Source organism: Alligator sinensis, unplaced genomic scaffold (genome assembly GCF_000455745.1).
Source record: "Alligator sinensis unplaced genomic scaffold, ASM45574v1 scaffold646_1, whole genome shotgun sequence".
NCBI classification, from domain to species: Eukaryota; Metazoa; Chordata; order Crocodylia; family Alligatoridae; genus Alligator; species Alligator sinensis.
Genome location: NW_005842642.1, coordinates 366,653 through 388,996, shown reverse-complemented (window position 1 = coordinate 388,996; position 22,344 = coordinate 366,653). Strand labels below are relative to the sequence as shown.

Genomic DNA, 22,344 nt, shown 5'->3' with positions numbered 1-22,344 from the left:
GGCAACCCCTGCTTAGCGCTCTTAATTGGTTCCTGAAAAACCAAGTGTTAAGCAAAATGAGTGTTAAGTGAAACCAAAAGTATGTGATGACCCAAGATGGCAACTGCGAGCGTTATAACGAAACTCACTGAGCACTAAGTGAAATCAAGTATCAAGCGAAATAGCACTAAGCAACACTGTTAAGCAGGTGTTGCCTGTACTTGAGTTGGTTTCCTAACTGGCATTCCAAATGCTGCTGGTCAAGTTGTTCTTGTAAATACTGCAGTCTAAATACTATCTCTCTCTCCTTCACAGCATTGTGGAGTCGTTTCCATGCGTATCTTTCCTGTGCCCCAAACTTACATACTGCACAACGGTGACTGGGGCAGGGTGCAATAGAGTGGCAGGTCCAAAGAAGACGATGCTATACTTGTATCCTGACTAGTTGCTTTTGTTGGATGATGGTTTTGAGCATCAGCAAACTCCAGAAAAGAAGCTGAACAGTAGCAAGGGCAGTGATTCTCAACCAGGGTGCCATGCAACCCTCAGGTGCCTTGAGTCTTTCAAAGGTGCCATGGGATTCCACAATTTTAGCACTGTTAGGTGTGCAAACATGATTCACAAGATAAACCCAGAGATTTCAAATAGAAATACATTGTGTTAAAAACATTCTGCCATGTTGCGGTATTTCTGAATTCTTTGTAATGGAATTGCTCTGTTATTTTTCAGAAAAATGAAAGAAAAACTAAGAGCTGCTATTTTCAGAGTGGTGCCTTCTGTCTAAATAGTTTGAGAACCACTGAGCTTGGGCATTCTTAAAAAATTGAGTTCTCTCCCATGACCGTTCAGAACAGCTAAGGGAAGTAATTGCTGCTTGTTCTTGATGTTCTTTGTATGGATGGGCTGGGCCATACAGAAATGGAGTTGTCTGCAGCTGATTAAATAATATTGGGTTGAGGGGTGTTCTGAAGTTTATGATGATGCCACCAGGCATACAGAACAACTTTGTGTAAGGGTTCTAGAGACATGGTAGCTCATTCATAAACTGAAAAAAAATTCAAGAACCGTTAGTGCATGCACCCCCCCCCCCCCCCCCCCCCCTGCCGGGGAAAGAAGTGGACTGACTCTAGATAGGAGGATGCTCTCCCTAAATGAGATAACATGTTAACACTAAACTACTGTAGGGAAGGGGAGGGGAAAAAGCAGACAATTTCTTCATACTGACACATTAGTCCATTTAATATTCTTTTATTGGTGGGGTAATAATGGGCAATCTTAATTTGGTCCGAACCAGACAGACTATTTTCCTCCCCTGTATGGGAGGAAGAAGTAAATGATCTGTTTGTTCATCATGTGGTTCATTTTATGCAGACATTGTGTGGGTCATTGACATTTTGTCAAGTATTAGCAGTTGCTGTTAGTACCAGTGGATTAAAACTTCCATAGCTTTCGTAAAGGTAGGAAGTGGGTTCTGTTTTCTAAAACAAAACAGTCTCAATGAGGCCGTTACATTTCACATTTTAATATCCCAGTGAAGGATTAAAAATGGATTGTTTAAATGACTGAGGGCTTTTGATAGTTGTACTCAGCTTCTTATGGTACCAAAAACTGTTAACTGACAGAGAGAGGTTTTCGTTACATTTGGATATGGTTACCAAAAGTGAAAACACCTAACACCCATGCTTTGCAAAAAGTCCTAAATGGCTAATAAATCTTCAAGCATATAATGAATACCAGATAATACTACTTACTTGCATCTGGAAGAAATCAAGAAACCTCAAGAGGTTAGCGATTAGAGCCTTGTTTGCAAAGTTCAAATAAAACTGAGATTTCCTGAAAAGCAAAGCAAGTTACTGTATGTCAGCTACCAGCACATACCATATGCAACTCAGTGTTTTGCCTTACAGCACAGATGTTTACCTGAACAGGTAGTCCTGGGCACTTGCTAAATCCCCAGTCCTTTAGTTTGTAGCATGCTGGGTTGTAGAGTTCAAGTACATTTTGGTTAATGCAACTTCTTACTGGTAAAGCTGTTGTGCCGTTCAGTTAAAGAATGAAACTAACAGTCCTTCGCAGTTCCACCTTCGATATCTTTCAGACTGTAAGATGTCTGGAATTGTGGTGTCTTAGTTGCGTTTGGGGACCTTGAGCATGTCTGTGTTCAAAGGCCACATAACAATGCAAATAGTGAAGGACTGATGAACTGAAACTAGCTTACTTCAAGAAATCAATATTTTTTTCAGAACAAGTAAAAAGTCGTCATAGCATGATTGCTATTGCTGGAAAAGAGAGTGCATATGTATTCATATTTTATTTAAATAGCTGACCCAAGGACTAGAGAAAGAAGTACAGCTAAAACTGATCTTGAAGTTTCTTCTTTTTGGATTTTTGTGGAAGTTTTTAAGGGTTTGAATTGCTTGTAGAAAAGGCTGGAGTCCAGAGCCTTTTTCCTGTGTCTGAGCGTACTAATGGCTTACTGTACTGTAGGTTATTGACTGACAAGGTCTGTAAGACTTGTCTGTCAATATCTGCAAAGCTGAAAACCCAACCAAGATAACTCGCTATTTAGGTCACCTACTGTATATTGATCATGAAACAAAAACATGTGTGTTGCTCTTAGTAGTATCATTGGGCTGGGCAGTACAAAGAGAGAATTGCCTGCAGCTGGCTCAAACTAATGTAACGTGTGTTTTGTCTTAGCACCTATATACAGACTATAGGACTATAGTTGGTTGGAAATTAAGGGAAAACCCAAACTAATGCACTGGATTAGTCTATTGGATTGCACTAATAGACTGTTAGTCTATTGGATTGTACTAATCCAATAGACTATAGGACTATAGATGGTTGGAAATTAAGGGAAAACCCAAACTAATGCACTGGTTGCATATTTTAACCAAATTATATTAATCCTCTAGGACAGCATTTCTCAACCTGTGGGTCACAGCCCAAATGTGGGTTGCAAGAATACTGCATATGAAAGGGTCACGAACAAACATCAAAAATGGATTCTCCTTTAAAGGAAAAAATCTTGTGAAACCATGGCTTTTCCCTTGCAGGCTGGCAGAGTTCCTGCCTGCAAGGGGTTGTGGGGGATGTGTGTGTCCCACACACAGATACCCTGCCTCACACGCTGTGGGGGCTGGGGCCTAGGGGTAGGGAGCAGCTGGTAGGATTGAGGGGCACTGGGTTGGGACTGGCCATCAATATTTACAAATGGGCCCTGGTACAAAAAAGGCTGAGAACCACTGATCTAGGAAAATTGATTTGGGTCAACTTGTAAATGAATCTCAGTATATGCATGCAAGCACGCTAGAAAAGCTTAATTACATCTGGTTTGTAGCAGCACAGTTTAGTGGTATTTATGGTTAAGTTTCATGTCACAGCTGGCAATCTGAAACAAATAGGAGTGGCAAACTATTTAACAAGTATTGATATCAACATGCCTAAAACCATTGTCTCTCAAACCCTTTGGAGCTTTTTTGTGCATGTTTTGTTTTTCATAGCAAAACTGCATCACACATTCAAACCTGCCCCAGAATTTTCTAAACATATCTCAGTACTGCATCTCTGAATTGAGAGGATGTGAGGCAGAACCATGGCTGCTTGTGTTGTGAAAGCTATCCCTGGCATGTCTGAACAGATCTGGCATTGTACAAGCTTCAAAGAAAAATGGTGCTTCAAGGTGTAATAACGTCTCTGTCAAGTAGTTTAGCAGCTTAAAATAAAATAGTTTACTCAAAAACCTCCCCAAACAATATGTATTTTGTATTTTAAGAGTTAATGAGATACTTTGGTATATAACAGCAACTGGTAAAAGGTGAGAAGCTTTGAGAGAAAGTAATTTATTGCCTGTGTCATACTTTGTGTGAGATCATTTTGTGTTTTCTTTTCTTGGAGATGATGGAAATTAACATTAAAGGGAGAAATATGAGGCCATAATGCACTTGTGTGTAATAAACAAGATATCAAGATATCTATAAAGTGCTCTAAAATTAAAAACTGCTAAGTAAATGGATCCAAATTCATTGTGCTTGGATTACAGAATTGTGTTGGTTTATGCTGCTTGGCCTGAATTTTGCAGTTGATAAATCAAGGTCAGCATCAGATTTAAAACGGTCAGAAGGTGTGCCGGAAAAATGATTATATAAAGCTGCAACTACCTAGTCTCCAATATAAAAGAAGCAAGGGAGAAGTTGCTTCTGTATTTTGCTTATTGCCTTGATGAGATTTACCACTCCTGGTTGCATGTGTAGGCAGAGGGGGTTTCTGAACCCCCAAAACACATAATACCTATATTTGAAAAAAATGGCAAGGTCACTTGAAAAATGCTAGGGGTACAGAGGTACTAGGCATTCCTTGGGAAGGCAAATGAAGCAGTGAGACTCCCACTCCTGGTGAAACTTCAGTTGTGTGAATTATTCAGATTTGTATCTGTTGACATTACTTATACCTTTTGCTATGCTTTGTAGATTTTGGTGGGAGAACAACTTTATTGAATGTTTTAAGGGTTCTTTTTATTGTTTAAGCCAGGGGTGTCAAACATCTGGCCTGTGGAGCCATCTGATACAGCCTGTGGGTTGTTGGACCGATCGTATGCCCTGCACACACTACATGCGAGATCCAGGCTGGATCTGGCACCAGGCGTCTGTCTGGAGCATCGCATGCAGCCCAACCCCTGGGCCAGTGTATGCTGCACATGGTGTGGGGCTGGATCAGCCATGTGCACTGTGCAGGGTGTCTACAGCATGTGGGTGGGACCCAGCACCATGGGAGCTACACGGGGTGTGGTCCTGGTTTGGCCTTTGAGGCTGGATGAACTTGACACCTCTGGCCTAAGCAAAATGGTTCCTTTGGTTTACTGCATTATTATGGTCTTTAAGAGCCTCAGGACTTAATACTTGCAAATACTGCAGAAGGAAAGCTTTTTCAATTTAAAACACTTAATACTAAATGTAAAACCTGTGTAAACACCTACTTCTGGGCTTTGTAAAACTACAAAATTCTCAAGACTTGTCCTGATCTACCCACCTGATGTTGCACTAACAAAGCGGGTTTATAAACCTAATGCTTTAAGAATTGACACAACACTCAGTTAATGAATAGCGGAAAGGCTTGCTTTAACTACCAACAAACGGTAAAACTAAATGACAGGAAAATACACTTTCCCAATATAAAATGAGCTATTACAGAAGTCCTAGTACATTTTTAGCTGCAGCAGTGTTTCCTCACCAGTTCAGGCAGGGAAGCTGGTCTAGTCTTACAGCCTTCACCCAGCAGGATCCTTTGCTGGTTAAGCTGGATGCAGCATGGCTTCTTGATCTTTCCTGGGATGCACACCTTCTGGCAGTTCTGTTTTGCTTTATACTGTTTAATTGTATAGCTTCAAAGCATTTCTCCTTGATGGTTGACAGATTTTAAAAGTCCAAACAAAACGGGGAGGAAAAGGGTGACCATCCTATTACAATTGTTACATTGCCTGGCTCCAGTCTTTGGATTTGTCTAGGTGTGAAGACTTGTGTTTCTCGCAACCTTTGACTAGCTTGGCAATTAAATGTGATGGGCCTTGAATGGTCAAACAGAGTACCAAGAGCCATTGGTTACTGGACCTGTCTTTGGGTATTTGTTTATCAATGGGGCAAATTTGCAATAGTTTGTACCAATGGTGGTCTATTTTCTAGAGGTGCACCAGTACATCGGTCCATATTGTATTGGCACCAATAAAAGGAAAATTGATGTTATCGACAGTTGGCTTTTTTTGGCTGATGTGGCCGATAATGTTGCTGATAAACGCCATGTGCATATGCACAGCTGCAGCATGCACGCAGCCAGGAATGTAGCCTGGCAGCTGGGAGAGGAGCGTTTGGCCGGTAAGTCGGGGGGGCAGGGCAGATTGAGGCCTCCTCAGTGAGGGAGGGAGTGGGATTGAGGCAGGGGCACATGCCATGGCTGCACTTGGGGCAGTGCTGGGAGCAGGGGCTACAGTGAATTTTAGGGTGGCTACAGCCCCCCCATAGCCTCCCTCCCAGCACCGCTGCTACCTGCCCTGCTTGGCCCAAGCGCAGCTACCAGAAGGAGCCTGGCACAGGCCCCAAGTGCTCAGCAGTAGCCCACCTTTGCTCTGCACACAGATCTGGGGGGCATGTGCCACCCATGCCTCCCCCAGGGGTCCATGCGGCAGGGGAGAGCTGCCTTCCCCCTCCCTGCACCCCCTGGATGAGCTGCCTGCTCTGTCCTGTGCCCCACCCTGCCCCACCTAGGCAGCACCTGCCCCTGGTGAGCATGTCAGGTCTCTGCCAACAATTTTAACCATTGCTCTTATTATTTTATGGCATGGGTCTGGGTACCGCAAGCTTCTCTCTTACACCTAATGGGTTGCAAGCCATTAGTGGAGTTTGATATTCTTTGTGGCAGGCTTGTTACCACAATCCAGTCTTGCCCCAGCCACTGTCTTGCATTTTTGTGCAAGAGACACTGTTCCAAGTGTTCATGGCTTTTCACAGCCAGCACTGAGACATTCCCCTTCTAAAGCTGAGGGTGTTCTAAGATGAGTGCACCAGTGCATTGTCACTCTAGGGAGATGTTTTCCTAAGCCTGTTACAGGTAGTGAAATGACTAGTAAGCATTTATGCCTTCAGAAAATTATTCTTACCTTTTTGTAATCTAAAATCGTAGAGAGTATTAGTGTTCTAGGGAGTATTAGTGTTTTAGGTGGGTGTGAGTAATAAAACTAAGCCAATTGAGATGGAATGAATGCATGTGTACCTACAGATGCCCTTAAAAGCTTTTCTGTAAATGAGAAGGGGAGTGGGAGAAGAAATTGCTTTTGAATCCTTCAGATAGGAACTAATGTCACAGAACCAATTTAATGAATGAAGAGGAGAGGGAGACACAAACAAACAAAACCCCTTAATCAGATGTGTTTGAGTGAATGTTAGTGAGGGGATTAGGAAGAGCCACAGGAATAAAGCTTTCTGTAAACATTGAAGGGATACACTACTATGATTCAAAGGCACATATGGGAAAAGAAAGCCTGTAGAGTCTTTTGGCCTGCTTTCAACTCCTCCCCCTCATGTACCATGTATCATGACTTAAAATGTTGCAGTTCTCCTGTAATCTTTTTTTTCTGGCTCTATAACTTGAAGAACTCCCAATCAGAAGGTAAGTCTTCTAGTGAATTTCTGATCCTTTTTTTGTCATACTTAAATACAAGCAACAGTGAAGAAAATGTTTTAATGCAAAGGATTAAAAATTGTGTTTAAAAATCTTATTTAAAAATTGGATACATGCATATTAAGGTGTACACTTATGTTAAAGCTTAGTGGCTTTTTCGTTTTCTGAAGACGGTAATAGATGCAGGTATGGTGATTACAAACTTTCAGTTCTTAGTTGCTGCTTGACCCTTAGCCACTGCTAATTCTGGTGCATTTGTGTTCTTTAATGAGTTTTTGGATTGGGCCCAAAATACTGACATATTGTTAGTGCACAGCCTAGATTATTATGCTGATTAAAATGTTGCTCTTCTTAAAATGGGAATTGAGTGACTTTTGAATCCATAGATTTTTCCTTGGGATGGTAATATGACAGTATACAATTCAAGATAGGAGAATATTGGGGGGTGGAGGGAAAGGGAAATAAATAGAGAAAATCTTGTAAGGGGCCAGACTAATCTGGGCCTGAATTTTCACTAAATTTTCATTGGGTAATTCCTTTAACCAAATGGGGGGGAAGAGCCTCTTCTAAAGTACAGATCTGTGCTCTGTAGTATATGGATTAAATATTCTGCCTTTTATGTAAGCACAAACTGTCTGAATAAATTACCTTTTTCTGCTTTTTTCCTAAATGATGCCATTTGTAAACACCCCAAATTGCCACTTGGAAGGTATTTAGAAAAGCAGCATATATGTGGATACTTAATGTTCTTGCTGCTGGCTTCAATCTGCACATTCTTCGGTTTGTGGTTTCTCTACTATCCCCAGACCCCCCAAACTTCACATTTGAATTTCCCTGCACTTGCAGTGGTATATGTGGCTTCAGGTTACTCCTAAAGTAAAGAACTAAAATCCTTTCTTTATTTTCTTGGTTATGCTGCAGATTCACCACATAACTTGTAGGCAGCATTTGCCCAGATTCTTAGTTTTGGTTTTATCAGTTGTAAAAGTCTTCAGTTCATTCTCCAGGCCTGAAAGAATCCAGCACTTCCTGTTGAATTATTTCTCACTAACTGTATACTTTAAGTCTAGACGTGTTCAAGTCAGCAGGTCCTGACGATCTCCACCCCAGAGTGCTGAGGGGAATTAGCAGAGGTCATTGCGGGATCCCTGGCACAGCTTTACAAGCACTTGTGGTGCTCTGGCGAGGGGCTAGAGGACTGGAAAAGGGCCAATGTGGTCCCCATTTTCAAAAAAAGGGAGGAAGGAGGACCCAGGAAACTACAGGCCCATTAGTCTTACCTTGGTCCTGGGGAAGCTCTTTGAGAAAATTTATCCAGGAGTACATCTGCAAGGGACCAGCAGGGGGGATCATGCTTAGGGGAAACCAACATGGGTTCATTCGAGGCAGGTTGTGTCAAACCAACCTGGTGGCCTTCTATGACCAGGTCACAAAATCCTTGGACACAGGTGTCACAGTGGACGTAGTCTTTCTGGACTTTAGGAAGGCCTTCGACACTCTCTCTCACCCCATTCTTATTAAGAAATAAGGTGACTGTGGCGTCGATGCCTACACAGTCAGATGGGTTGCAAATTGGCTGGAGGGCTGCACCCAGAGAGTGGTGGTGGAAGGGTCATTTTCGACCTGGAGGGATGTGGGCAGTGGGGTTCCCCAGTGCTCGGTCCTCAGGCCCACACTGTTCAACATCTTCATCAGCAACTTGGACGAGGGGGTGATAAGCACCTTGTTCAAAGTCACGGATGACACTAAAATGTGGGGAGAAGTGGGCACAGTGGAGGAGAGGGACAGGCTGCAACTAGATCTAGACAGGCTACAAGGGTGGGCGGATGAGAACAGAATGGGTTTCAACACTGACAAGTGCCAGGTGCTGCACCTGGGGAGGAAGAACTAGCAGCATACCTACAGGCTAGGGAACTCCCTTCTAGTCAGCACAGAGGCAGAAAAGGATCTTGGTGTCATTATTGATTCCAAAATGAACATGGGTTGCCAATGTGGGGACTTGGTCAGGAAGGCTAACCGCACCTTGTCATGCATCCAGAGGTGCATTATGAGCAGGTCCAAGAAGGTGATCTTCCCTCTCTATGCAACACTGGTCAGGCCGCAGTTGGAGTACTGTGTCCAGTTCTGGGCGCCGCACTTCAGGAGGGATGTGGACAACATGGAGAGGGTCCAGAGGAGGGCCACCCGCATGATCAGGGGGCAGCAGGGCAGGCCCTATGAGCAGAGGCTATAGGACCTGAACCTGTTTAGCCTCCGCAAAAGGCTGAGAGGGGATCTGGTGGCCATGTACAAACTGGCCAATGGGGGCTAGCAGGCTATGGGAGAGTCCCTACCGGGACTAACCGAGCACTACAGGGAGTAACGAGGAATGATGGCCATAAGTTGACCGAGAATAGATCCGGGCTAGATATCAGGAGGCACTACTTCACAGTCAGGGCGGGTAGGATCTGGAACTAACTTCCAAGGGAAGTGGTGCTTGCTCCTACTCTAGGGGTCTTCAAAAGGAGGCTAGATAATCACCTCGCCGGGGTCATTTGACCCCAACATTCTTTCCTGCCCATGGCAGGGGGTCGGACTTGATGATCTGCTCAGGTCCCTTCCAACCCTACCTGCTATGAACTATGAAGTCAGCATCTTGGGTGCAGCATCTTGACTACAGAAGGTTGAGGCTACAGCCATGCATGGGACTCTGCCATGTTGATGTTGTTTCCTGTGCCTTGGAAAACTTAAAGGTGATGTTGAGAGAGCAGACTGGTTATGTGATACTCTGGTCCTGAAGTTTGTTTGGAGAACTTAATTGTCCTTGCATAAGTGAGATTCTAGATGTGGTTGGGCTTGGCATGGGACTTGAGGAAAGAAGTTTAGTGTGTTATTGTAACGTGCTGCTTTTTAAACTGCCAATATCAGAACGCTCAAGCTCTGACTAGTGCCTGGTAAACTTGTTAAACTCTGTGTGTTTACCACACATTATGCAACAGGTCCTTGTTTGTACTTCTCCCACGTAGAAATGGCCCTTTATGTTACCAGAAGAACCTAGTTGAGTTTACAGATGGAAGAGGTCTCATTCCACTTTCAGTATCTGATTTATGGTTAGTTGGCTATTGCACAGGTCAAGGTAGAGGTAGGGGAGTTGGGCATATGGGACTTAGTGGATGAGAGTTGTAGGATCATAGGAGGAAGAGTAGGAGGTACAAGTATGAGGTTATTGAAGGTTCAGGTGTGGGGGAGGGCATGTAGCCAGAGGTGGATATGGGTACCAGGGCAGAGGATTTTAAGTGTGGGCAGAAGTAAGCACTGTGGGGTGGGGGGGCAGAGATGCAGAGGTGAGCATGATGTGTGGAGAAGGGAGCTTGGGGCTGGGGCAGTGTGGAGGTGGAGGTACTGGGGGAGGTGGAGGTAGGCAGGGACATGCAGGGCCATAGGAGCATTCATGAGCACAGTCAGTGCACAGGGTCACAAAGGTGAGGGAGGATGGGAGCACCAGTGTTGTGGCAAGGACACAGCACCATTTGGGGGCACAGCAGGGGGAGTGTGGGGTTGGAAGTGAGGATACAGACAAGTGCATGGGAAGAGGCAGGGCCAGGTGGGCATTGCAGGTTTGGACAGGTGAGCAGGCAGCTGGGACACATGAGCACAGGGGCAAGTCACTATTTGGGACACATGGGTGCAGCCACATTTTCTGGGGCATGGGGACTGAAGCACAGGTGTGGAGGCACAGGGATGCAGAGGAGAGCAGGCATAGTGTGTGCATGAATCCCTCTGGCCTTAAGGCTTCTTTAAAAGCACAGTTATATTTGCAAGTGGAGAATCCTTTTGTATTTAATTAAAAAACCTATTTTATTATATGTAGAAGCTACACTTAGAGTAATATCCAAAAAAAGAATCATTCCTTTGTTTGGCCTGGAAACAGGATAAGGAATGGAAACACCTTTCAGGTCCACTTTGAGGAAAACTTTAGGCACTGCATCTTAATACAGATACTTTCTTATAATTCACAATACTGGGAAGGATGTGTTTTTTATCTTTTGGCATCCTTGCTTCTACTAATGAATACCTTTCTGCCAGTGTTGGCAATAATGTGTCAGCGTCTTGCAAGAACTGGGTTTGATGCCAGTTAGCAAAAAATATCTCGGTAAAACAGTGAGTCTGACTAAGAGCCGAATGAACTTCAATTAAAAAGGTTATCTTTGACTTGACTGGATTTCAAATTGGGACCCATTCTGCATATTTTGTGTGCTGAAAGCATTATTATTTGGGGCCTTTCTTAATATTGGCAGCATGCAATTTTCTTCCATGGCCTTATTGCTAAAGTGCTGGGAGAAGGGGATGCAGAGAGATTGGCCAGATTCCACCCCACCTTGTTTACCCACCATTACATTTTCCTTCCATACTCAAACATGCCTTCTATGCCTATCTCTGTATGTTACAGGGCAGTCCTTTCTCATCTTCCTCCCACAGTCCCCTACAGTTGTTGCTTTAAAAGTCCAGAACACTACAGACAAATTCTGAAAGGAACGGAGGTGGGTTAAGTATGATCTTCCTCTAACCATTCTGTCATTACAAATCTTACGTTTATAATGCAAAACCTTAAGTACAACTTCAGGCTTCCCACACACAAACGTAACCTGCTAGCATTTTTTAGCATTGAATACTTGCTGCTGTTTCACATTATACTGTGAGATACATTTCTGCATCAGTTGGAGGCAGCAGAAACTTTCTTGCACTGATGTGAAGTCTCATTGTCAAGGGAAATGTGCTGTGTGGGGGCTGAAGTACAGTTAAGAGATACTCTGTAGCTTGGTGTTTCTAGGCCTTTTTAGGGTTTATGGGGCAATGCCATATATAACTAAGCTTAATCCTTTTTAAGTGAAGTTTTGTTAGTAAAATTAATCCTAAAACTGTTTTTGAAATCTTACATCCCTTTTTTTTAATTTGTTATTGTTGACTTTTGATTAACTTTGGAAAAGTATTCTTGTCCCTTTAGATACTAAATTGGCTAGGTAGGGTCAATTTTATTGCTGGAAATGTTCCCATATAGTCAGTTTCCGCTAATTGAGGAGTTTTAAGAGAGAATTCCAAATCCAGGAACTGGAAGTGCCCCTGTACTGGAATCAGTGGAGTGAACAAAGCATCAAGTTTGTTCTGCCTTTTACTCCAAAATGATTAACACCATCCCAGACTTGTGTGGCTGCACATGAAGCATCTGATGCTTGGTAATCTGTTTAGGCTGAGAGCCAGGACATTCCTAAAGCCAGGTAGGTGATGGGTCACATTTCTTTGATAAGGGAGAATAGAGTTGAGGTGGGCATACTCAGGATCTGACACTCCAGCCTGTCTGCCTGTTTGACTGAAACTTGCTTTGTATGAAATATCCTCTTAAAGTTAAGGACTTTTTTATTTCAGTTTAAAGTGTGGAGTGTACTTTTCTTCACGGTAGCACAACACTTTCTTGACAACTAGCCAAACACCAATATCCTGTGCAAAGTAGTGTGCAAAGAGTAAACATTTTATGCTATTACTTGTGATTTAACCAGAAATTTTTGACAACTGTTGACTATATAGGTACACATGCAACATCTCAACTGTTTATCTCCAGAAGCGTGGGTCCTTTAACTTTTTAACCCACCAATTATTTTACAGTCATCTCTTTTTAGAGTTTTAACACACAGAATTGTTGAAAAAAGAAAAGGTGTAGAAATTCAGTAAATATGATGCAGAAGAGACATCAGACTTAAATTTTATCCCCAGATGAATCTGGGTTGTTGGGGGTTTTTTTGGAGGACTGTGCCAATCTGTCGTCTTAAAACAAAACAACAACTTGTAGCTTTGTCACACTTGCGGATGGTATCATACGTGGGCCACTGGGATGTAAGATTATTATAGTTCTGGTAGCAACTGGGCTATGGTAGGGAGAAAGTAATAGGTCCTTCCAGTAACACTTTGATACTGTGCTGTTAAGTTTCAGTCTGCACTATGCAAATGCTGAGCAAAAAGTGACATCTAGCGGTTGGAGCTTATAAAACTGTTCTTCCCAGATTTAGAATGTGGGCTGGTTAAGGCTTCCTCCACTCTGGCCAGAAAAAATGATGTTCAGAGATCCTGGTTTTCTCTGTTTAAAAATCCAAAGTTTGCAATTTGGAAGCCTACCAGTGCTTCAATCATTATAATAAAATACATTCTAAATACCTATATATTTTGGCATTTCATTTTGTTGGTTTTTTTATCAGAAAATTAGAGCTCCGCCTGCCCCCTTCACTCACCAGGACACCGGTCCAGCTGCAGCTGCCCCCACTGCTGCTTTGTGGCACTAAGCAGCCCTGATTTATGCTGGTGCCCTGCCCCCAATGTGTGGGGAAGCAGGGGGTGTATGGACATGGGTGATGTGTGGAAAGGGCAGGAGGGCACAAGTGATGTATCAGGGGTGAAGGAGGGGCAGGCCCCCCCCCTCTCCCCCCCAGATTTCTATACCCACCGTGGGGCATGGGGCTCCAGGCTGCAGCCTGGCTGGACCAACTCCGGGCAGGAGCCACCTCTGCGGCTTAGCTGAAGGAACCTGGCATCATAGAGAGCACCGTGCTGCCATGGCCACTAAGGTGAGGTACAGTGGCAGCAGGGAGATGTGCCCCCTGCTGTTGCTGAGCGGCTGGGGAGTACTGTACCTCACCAGCCATGGCAGTGCAACTCTCCCTCCTGTGCTGGGTCCTGCTTACTGGGCCATGGAGGCAGCTCTTGCCTGGAGCTGGTCCAGCCCTGCTGCAGCCCTGTGTCCTGCTGTGGAAATTTGGGGGCACGTGTCCCACACTCCCACTGTGTTGCTTGTGCTCCCTGTCCGCTCTGTGCTGCCCTGCTATGGACACAGAAATCTCAGGGTGCACATACCCCCTTCCATTCCCCCCAATGCATCTCCTGTGCCCCCTTTCACTCACCTCCATAGACTTACGTGGTGGGAACTGAAGGAGCTGCTCTCCTCCACTCTGCTTGGCTGCCACGTCCATCTGTGCATGTGAAACATGCACGTGGAGCCCCTTTGAGTCTGGAACACTGCTAGCCTGCAAGGGGACACTTGCCATTTCCTGGGCTTTTCTCCTTTTAGAGGAGAATCTGTGTTTTGCCACATTTTTCCATGGCAAATAGAAAACTTGGATCTCTGATGATGTTATACTTGCTAGTAAAAATTGTGTTTTAAGACCAGATTAAAAACCCCCCACTCTTTTTCCTCTGGCAACTGTAGATTGGTATTCAGACTTGGGCATAACACCTACAACTAATCTGCCTGAAAACTCTCATCCAGTTGAACACATGCTAGATAAGTGTATGGGATTTAAAAATATATTTTTAAGATAAGACTTTAATATGAATGTGTTGTGTAGAACTGATATTTAGTTTTCAATGAAAAACTTCTGACTTTTCTTTTATTTCTCTTAAGGCTTGCCATGGATGTACATCATCATCCAAATGTGACTGTAGTGGTGTCAAAGGTGAAAAGGTAAGCACTCTTTTAGTTCTAGCAGCCATTTGCAATAAAATTTAAGATCAAGTGTTCTGTGGATCTGGACTATACTCTCTTTCCACAATGGTTTGGGTAGTCTGTCCTTCTGGGTATTCTTTCTACTTGTAATTAGTGTTGTGCACTTGTTTTGTTTTTGTTGCAACAGTGATGAAGCTCAAGGCAGGTCAGACCCAATTGTTCCATGTGGTAGCACCATACTGGGTTCCTAATGTCATTTTCTTCCACCCTTCTCACTTAAAAAGACTGAAAATGTACTTGTTTCTGCTGCAAAATTGGCAGCATTAGAAAGGTAAATTCTGACAGTGTGGGAGTAAGTCATATTTACTGCTGTTAAGCTAAACTCATCACCATTTCTGTCTTGACACACAGTTCAGTCATGGGCATGTGCAAGGTAATCCAGGCAAAAGTTTCATGACAATCATGGCTGCTCCTCCCTGTTGTTAATTTACCTCTTGGCAGAAGATCTTAGAATACCTTGGTGCAAACAATGTATCCTCTATCTGGTTCACTCATTCACTGGTGGCAGGTACTTCTACTTGAGCTGATCACTTAGCCACAGAACCAAGTTTTGAGAAGGTGGAAGGAATGATTCCAAATGGGAGAGTAATTTAATAGCAAGAAGCTATGATGCAGCTCACAAGATTTAGCAGTTTATGGGGCCAGACACTCTGGAGGTAATTTCTACAGCTTGCTTTTTTCACTGAGAAATTTCTGCCAGGATTAAGTAGCTAAAATCATTATATAAGTTTCAGTTTTCTTTAGACTCCTAACAGGAGAATTATGTAAACCTGGATCTTCAATAGTTAGCCCAGGTTTAATACTGAAACATCCTGTTTACTTTCCCCTAGAAATGGAAGGAATTCTCGTAAGTGTTTTTAGTCAACAAAAACTCTTGAGGGGTTAGATGCCACTACTTCTCTTTTCTTGGGGGAAGTGGGGAAGAGACAACCCTCTTAGTAGACAGTCAATTTGCTTTGGGAACTTAATAGACAAACAGTTCCACAGAGCTCTTGTGGCTGTGATGGTACTTAAGCTGACTAATCCTGTGCTGTATTTTTTTCCAGCTGCTATGTTTAAAAGGCAAACGAAGGCAAGTAAACACACACTAGCCAGGACTGTCAAACTTGGCTCCTAAGTCTCGCTGGGCTTCTATACATGTGCAGGGAGGCTGTTCTGACATGGTGCAATGACAGTTAGTCAGAGCAGACTTAATCAAGGCTGCTGAAGCATGGTAATTACAGCATCCCCACACTGAAAAGTGGTGGTAAGGCGCTTTAAACTAAAGTTCATTCGAGCTTTAATTCAAAGCGCCCCACTGCTGTTTTTCAGCGCGGGGACACTGGTGTACGTGATGCTTCAGGTGCTTTTAATTAGTGTGGCTTTCAGAGCTGTTCTAATTAAAGCTCTCCCCACCCCCAGCTCCTGGAGCACATCTATAAATGCCTCTTATCTGAAATACAAGTGGCCTCATCTTGAAAATGCTGAACACCAAATCCCATTTTAACCAAAGGGAACAGGGTGTGTTCTGCAACTTTTAAACTTGATATTAGTGGTTTAATTTTAAGAACCTAATTGTAAGCTTAATAACTTTGCCTAATAACTATTTCCCTTGCAAGAAATCATTGTTAAGGCATGTGGAAAGGGAAATTGTCTGAACCCCTCCCTCCCACTCAGTTAGGCAGACAATCTTACTGTTGAGACATGGCCTAGACAACTGTGCAGTAACAGGGTGCAAAGCCACATCAACTAGTCTTATCAGAAATGTCTAACCACTTTTAACAAGAATTTAGAAAGTGATCCATAACATCTTAAACTCATGCCATTCCATTCTGTCACGTCTACAAGTTTCAAAGATGGTTTCTTAAAGCCATGTAAACAAGAATAACCTTAAATGAACCAAAATGACTCCAGATACTTATTAGTTACTTTGTCAGTGTTGTGATATGCTGACGCAGAATTTTACAATGGACTGAAACTTAATGAGACAGATGTCTAATATTTAGAATCATCCAGGATGCCACACCTTTGATCCAGGTGGCTCCAAGCAAATGAGATCATTCCTTGGTAGGCATGCTTACAATCCCTTAGTTAATCATGTTGGTATCATAGTTGTATGATTATTGAATAAACTTTCTTGGCAAGAAGTTCTTCAGGCTAAATGTGAATCTACCCAATAGATTTTAAGCCTTGCAGGTACCATTTTGCATATCGTCAGACCAAGTAAATCATAACAGAGGCCATAGGATTAATTTACTCTGCTTAGCCCAGAGGTGGCAGAGCAGAACCTGGGTGTGGACTCCAAAACCACGTGCACGATTAACACATTAAAAAAATTAAAGCAAGAACCAATTAATGTGTTAACCATGAATGTTAACTCTGATTAATTGACAGCCTTAGTTAATATCTGTGTTGCCATGTAGCAGTTCTAGAGATGCTTTAAAAAATTGCTTAATTCCTAACAGAGAGTAACTTTTCACTAATGTGGAAAACTGGGATCTGTGGCACTCTTTATTTAAAAAACAAAACAAAACCCCAAAAACTCATGTTCTTCAGCATGTGTGACTGTTAACCTGCCTGAATGTGTAGGCATAGGCGACGAGTGAAAATATTATTTGGGGGGACTGAGTAAAACAAACTTAAAATATATTTGTACTGTGCTGCTTTGGGCTGCAGAGCAGTACAAGGTATGCCCACCTGACCCCTGCCCCTCCCTCCTGTATGGCCCTTATGCGTTGGTGCTGTATGCGGCGGCAGAGGATCGTGTGGCAGGGTCGGTAGGCAGGGTGTGGCAGTGGAGCAGTGAAGCTGTGCAGAGCTAAGTGTGTGTGGGGCGCTGGCCTGGCTGCATGCCAAGCAGCACCAGGCGCTGTGGGATGGCAGCGCCGTGGTGCTGCTGCTGTTGCCTGCTGCCAGTTGGTGTGGAGGGGGCTAGCCCTGGCCACAGTGGTCAAGATAAGAAGCATCCTCTCAAACAGGCTTAATTCTGTGAGAAGGCCGTTCCTCAGCCCAGCCTTGGGAAGGGGGCTGTTTTGCCAAGGCTGCAAAGATCAAAAGAGGCTGATAAGATCAACCCTACAGAAAGGGTGGGGGAATTTGTCAGCTGCTGCAGCTGACAGAGATGAAGAGCCAAGGTCTGAAGCAAACAGGCTATGACTTGGCCTCATGGAGAACAGGGAATACAGAGGTGCAGGTGTACCGAAATTGAGGCTTGAGGGGAATGCCAAGAGGAGGTTAACTGTGCTTGTGACTAGATCTGCCATTGAGGGGAATGCCAAGAGGAGGTTAACTGTGCCTCTGACTAGATCTGCCAAATCTTTTTGAATGCTTGGAGCAAAATAAGCAAGTTTTTTGGAGTTGTTGCAGACTGTTCCCATCTATTCCTTCCCAATGGAGAGCAGCTCTGCAGGTGCCAAGTCTGCAGAGTCTGCTAAATGTTTTGATTAGCAACTGAAGGGGTGTGGAGAGTAACCGGCTCATTTATTGGGGCCAGATTGCAGGATCCCACCCCAAAGAAGTAGAGGCACTGAGTGGCCACTTGCAAAGGGAGTTCTTGTTGTGTATACAAGGCAAAGAGAGAGGGAAGAGGTTACAGAAGGGGCAGCCTCCCCAGGAGCTGTGACATTGGTGCATGTAGTACTCTGCGCTCCCAGTTCACGGCCTGCAAGTGAGAGTTCCAGGGGCTGAGCACATCAGGATGAAGTCTTAAATTGATTTTTTTGACAATAATTGTTTGGGCTTGACCACTAAACAGACATCTGTTTAGAACAAATTCCATACCGTTGTCTAGTAACCAGCTGTCTGAGCTGCTTTTCTGTCTCCTCAAGGGCATGTCTATACTGCATTAGGGAGTGCCACTGTGAAAATGTTCCCTGCCCGTTCACTCCTGCTCAGGACTTGCCGCATAATGTAGAAACATTGTGTAGCTGCTTTTTTGCACATGCAGCAAGTTACCAGCCCCTTGCTTCGTCCCAGGTGCACTCAGAGCTCACAGCAGCTTCATGATGCTTTTTTTTGGTACATGGGGCACAGAGAGTTGAATCAAGTGGGCAGGGCCCCTTTTTTGTAGCAGTGAACCCTAACGTTGTTCAACACATGCCCAGACTTCCTAGTGTGTCAGGTGTTTTCATTGGGAGTTATCAATGTTGTCATTGCTGTTGTCCTCATAAGGTATTACTGATGTGTTAGTGCTGAAGTCTCAGGAACTGCTGTGCCGGCAAAAGTTGCAGCTAGGAGATCCCAATACCAGTCTTGCCCTGCGGAACAACCACAGGCTCGGTTTAGTGGCAAAGATTTGGCCAGGTTTTTTTTGTCTACAAGCACAGCCGGAATGTGTTTTGGCCTAACAAATACATCAGACCAAGAGTTAAGTCATTTGTATCTCTGACAAGGTAGTTGGCACAATGCCATGCAGACTCTCCTAGGCTGCTACAAAGTTCCCAATTTCCAATTTTCTTTTTATACAGTGATCAAAACAAATTAGTTGTTGCATTCTATCTGTATCTTGAGTATTTCACACCATCCTGTACCATTGGCTTGTTTCTGACCTGAGTGTTCCCATTCCAGCCTTATCATCTTGGTACTGAACTATTGTACACTTTGTACAGTCATCCTCCCATACAGTCATCTCCCCCTCCCACCTTTTGGCAGGAATGCCCATCTGGCCCACATGCCAAGTTTTGCTTATGTAAGGAGCGCATGCATTGGTCAGGTTTTCTGGTTAGGCCTACCCTGGCCAGTACTTTAGCAAAGCCTTTGTGTGAGCAGAATATATTGTTTGATGTTCCTCTATACCCATCACATCGTAGCCCTCATTTCAAACAGTAGTGCCTGTACTGAAAAACCCTTTGCCTGAAATGCAAGCAGGTAGCTTTGTATTTCTGCACTGTGCTTCCAGATCTGAAATCGCCACCAAATTAGTAATTATAGATGTACAAAACTGGCTTAAAAGTGTTGCAGTTGCATGCGATTTCAGAACAGTCCTGCCTGTCCTGGAAATACAGTACCAAAAAAGTAGCAGCTCTGATTCAACAGTTAACACCTTTCAGGCTAGGTTTAAGACATGTTAGTTGTGACTGACTGCCTTATGGTGTGTGTGTGGGGGGTGGGGTATGTTACATTTTGTCTAGGATTTAAATACAGCGCAGCTGCTGTGTTTCCTATACAAATTCAATTAAAAATTCAGCTGATTGGAATGGGAAGAAAGGTCAGAACTCTTTGTGGAAGAGCAGATCAGGAAAAAGAAACTATCCTAACATAGCTGGCATTTTGTAGTAAACACAGCTATTTTGTCTTTCTCATGAGGGTATGTACAAATAAAGTACAATGGGAAAGAACCTCTCAAATTTTGAAGCAACATCTTATTTGCCTCTTGAATGTGTGCTGTGTGCTAGAGGACCCTAACAGTGGTCAGAGCAGCAGTGCCCTAGACTGTGTCATCACTTTTTGTATCTGTCTCTTGTCCTTCTTGCAAGAAAACTCCAAACCAAGCCTCTATGTAGGACTTATTAAGTATCTTCCATGACAAACTATATTTCTATTTTAGCTTTGTGAGATGTCAATGTCTTCTAGTTGCATCTCTTCCTTCTTAGATTTTAAACATTTTGCATTGCATCTGTCCACAGTGTTGCTGCTTCATATGCATTGCTTCAACAGCAAAATTAACATACAATGACAAAATAATGCCCTGGCAAATGACAAGCCATTTACACTGGATTATTGCTCCTTTTGCCATATCAAAAGGAAAAGAAGCTGTTTTGGAAGATGTTCAGAATTAGTTCTGAGGATACAGAAAAAAGTCAAATCAAATTGCTTTGTTCGCTGTTCCCTCTTTGCCCAGTATTAAATATCAGCCTTAAAACTAAAGTGGTGTTTGATTTATAGTTTTGTTTGTTTATTTTTGGTGGGTAAAACATAAGAGACCTAATTCTGTTAGCAAGTTCAGTTCATACCAGTGACCAAAAGCATGTCTCTTCCTAAAGCCACCGGTAACTCATATAAGAGGTTATAGTGCACACAGGGCAACTTACTATAAATGTGTGTGCAGTGGGGGAGGAGGTAGGTTCTCCTTTTAGATGAGGGGTTGGCTTTGTTTCATGTGTTTCAGGGAGCACAACAACTTTATAACACTGCTCACTCTCTCCTCCCCATCCCCCTTATTCCTGCCTCACCCCTTTCTCCATATCTTCATCTCAGTTGACTGGTTAACTGATGCATCTCACTGCTGACAAACACTTACTGAAATAAATCCTTCCTTCGAAGGACAGTTTTGTGCTACAGGTCCAGCAAACCCCTAAGACCTTGTGAGTGGGTTCTCAAATATTTGTTTCTTACTATGATTAGTCAGATTTTGAGGATCAGGCTTACAAAGGCATACAGGGCCCTAATTCTATTTAACAAAGCAGCCAGAACCATCAATAATGTGTCTAACCTGCTTAGGCATTTATGCAAGTCCCACTTGGCACCTCTTTGTATCTTTAGGTGCCTAAATATCTTTGTAATTTTGGCACTTAGGGCATCTATACATGTGCTCTAGGGTGGAGGGGGCACTTTAATTAGCACGGCTCTTGGACTTGCTCTAATTAAAGTGTCCGCATCTATTCAGTGTCCCACACTGCGTGTTAATTAACATGCTGCAGCAGACTGTTCTGATATGTGCTAATTAGCATGTGTAAAAGCAGACATTCAGCATGTGTACTCTTAGTTTTTAGGGATAGTAGATAGTGGGTGTGTCTACATGTGCACTTTAATGCGCTTTAGCCTATTTTAATGTGCATTAACATGTCACAACCACCTCCCCCCCCCCCCCGCTTTCAGTAATACTCATTCAAATATGTTAATGCACTTTTTCCTAGTACCTCACACTGGAGGTCCTAAATTTTAATGCACATTAGCAAAAGTGCATTAATGAACATGTAGAGGCACTCGGTGTGTGTATAAATGCCCTATGGTGCTATCCTGCCCTGTCTTGTGTCTAGAAAATGAGACTGGAGAGAGGAAGGAAAAAGTCAACAGAATGAGCTTGGGGATTTCATCTCTAATGGCTGCATATTCTCCTATATGAGAGGTTAATCTAATTTCATATGTAATCATTTCTAAATATTAGAGACTGCCATAAATACTAATCCAAAGCTGAAAAGACCTTCAGTTTTCAGGGCTAAGTTATATGTGCTGCGATGTTGTTGAGCCCGATATTCCCACAGGAGCAATTCACCTTTAGACCTAGTATTTCAAAAGCATTGAGCCTTTGCATCTCCTGTAATAGTCAGTGAGAGTAGTAAATCAAATGTGTGTAAATATTATCATAGAAGTAGGGTTGGAAGGGACCTTGTAGATCTTCAAGTCCGACCCCCTGCCTGGGCAGGAGGAAAACTGGGCTCAAATAACCCCAGCCAGGTAGGCATCAAGCCGGCTCTTAAAGACCCCCAGGGTAGGAGCCAGCACCACTTTCCTTGGAAGTTGGTTCCAGATCCTAGCCGCCCTGACTGTGAAGTAGTTCTTACGGATGTCTAATCTAAACCTACTCTCCAACAACTTGTGGCCGTTATTCCTTGTTATCCCGGGGAGCGCTAGGGGAAACAAGGTCTCCCCCAAACCCTTCTGGTCCCCCCCCCTGAGTTTATAGATGGTCACCAGGTCCCCCCTCAGCCTTCTCTTGTGAAGGCTGAACAGGTTCAGGTCCTGTA

At 43.5% G+C, this 22,344-nt stretch overlaps 1 protein-coding gene across 6 annotated transcripts in view; it reads left to right on the top strand.

Annotated features, from left to right (window-relative positions):
* The first annotated feature begins 386 nt into the window (after window positions 1–386).
* COL4A5 (collagen type IV alpha 5 chain) overlaps window positions 387–22,344 on the top strand; it is a 117,843-nt gene continuing 95,885 nt past the window's right edge. For 4 of the 6 annotated variants that reach the window (XM_025215390.1, XM_025215386.1, XM_025215388.1 and 1 more), the window contains exons 1-2: window positions 11,251–11,672; window positions 14,579–14,638. In XM_025215390.1, coding sequence (XP_025071175.1) covers window positions 11,550–11,672; window positions 14,579–14,638 — 183 coding nt within the window. In that variant the 5' untranslated portion in view covers window positions 11,251–11,549. Of the gene's footprint in view, window positions 412–11,249; window positions 11,673–14,578; window positions 14,639–22,344 lie in introns of those variants that run through there. The other 2 variants (XM_025215389.1, XM_025215387.1) reach the window with 2 other exon arrangements.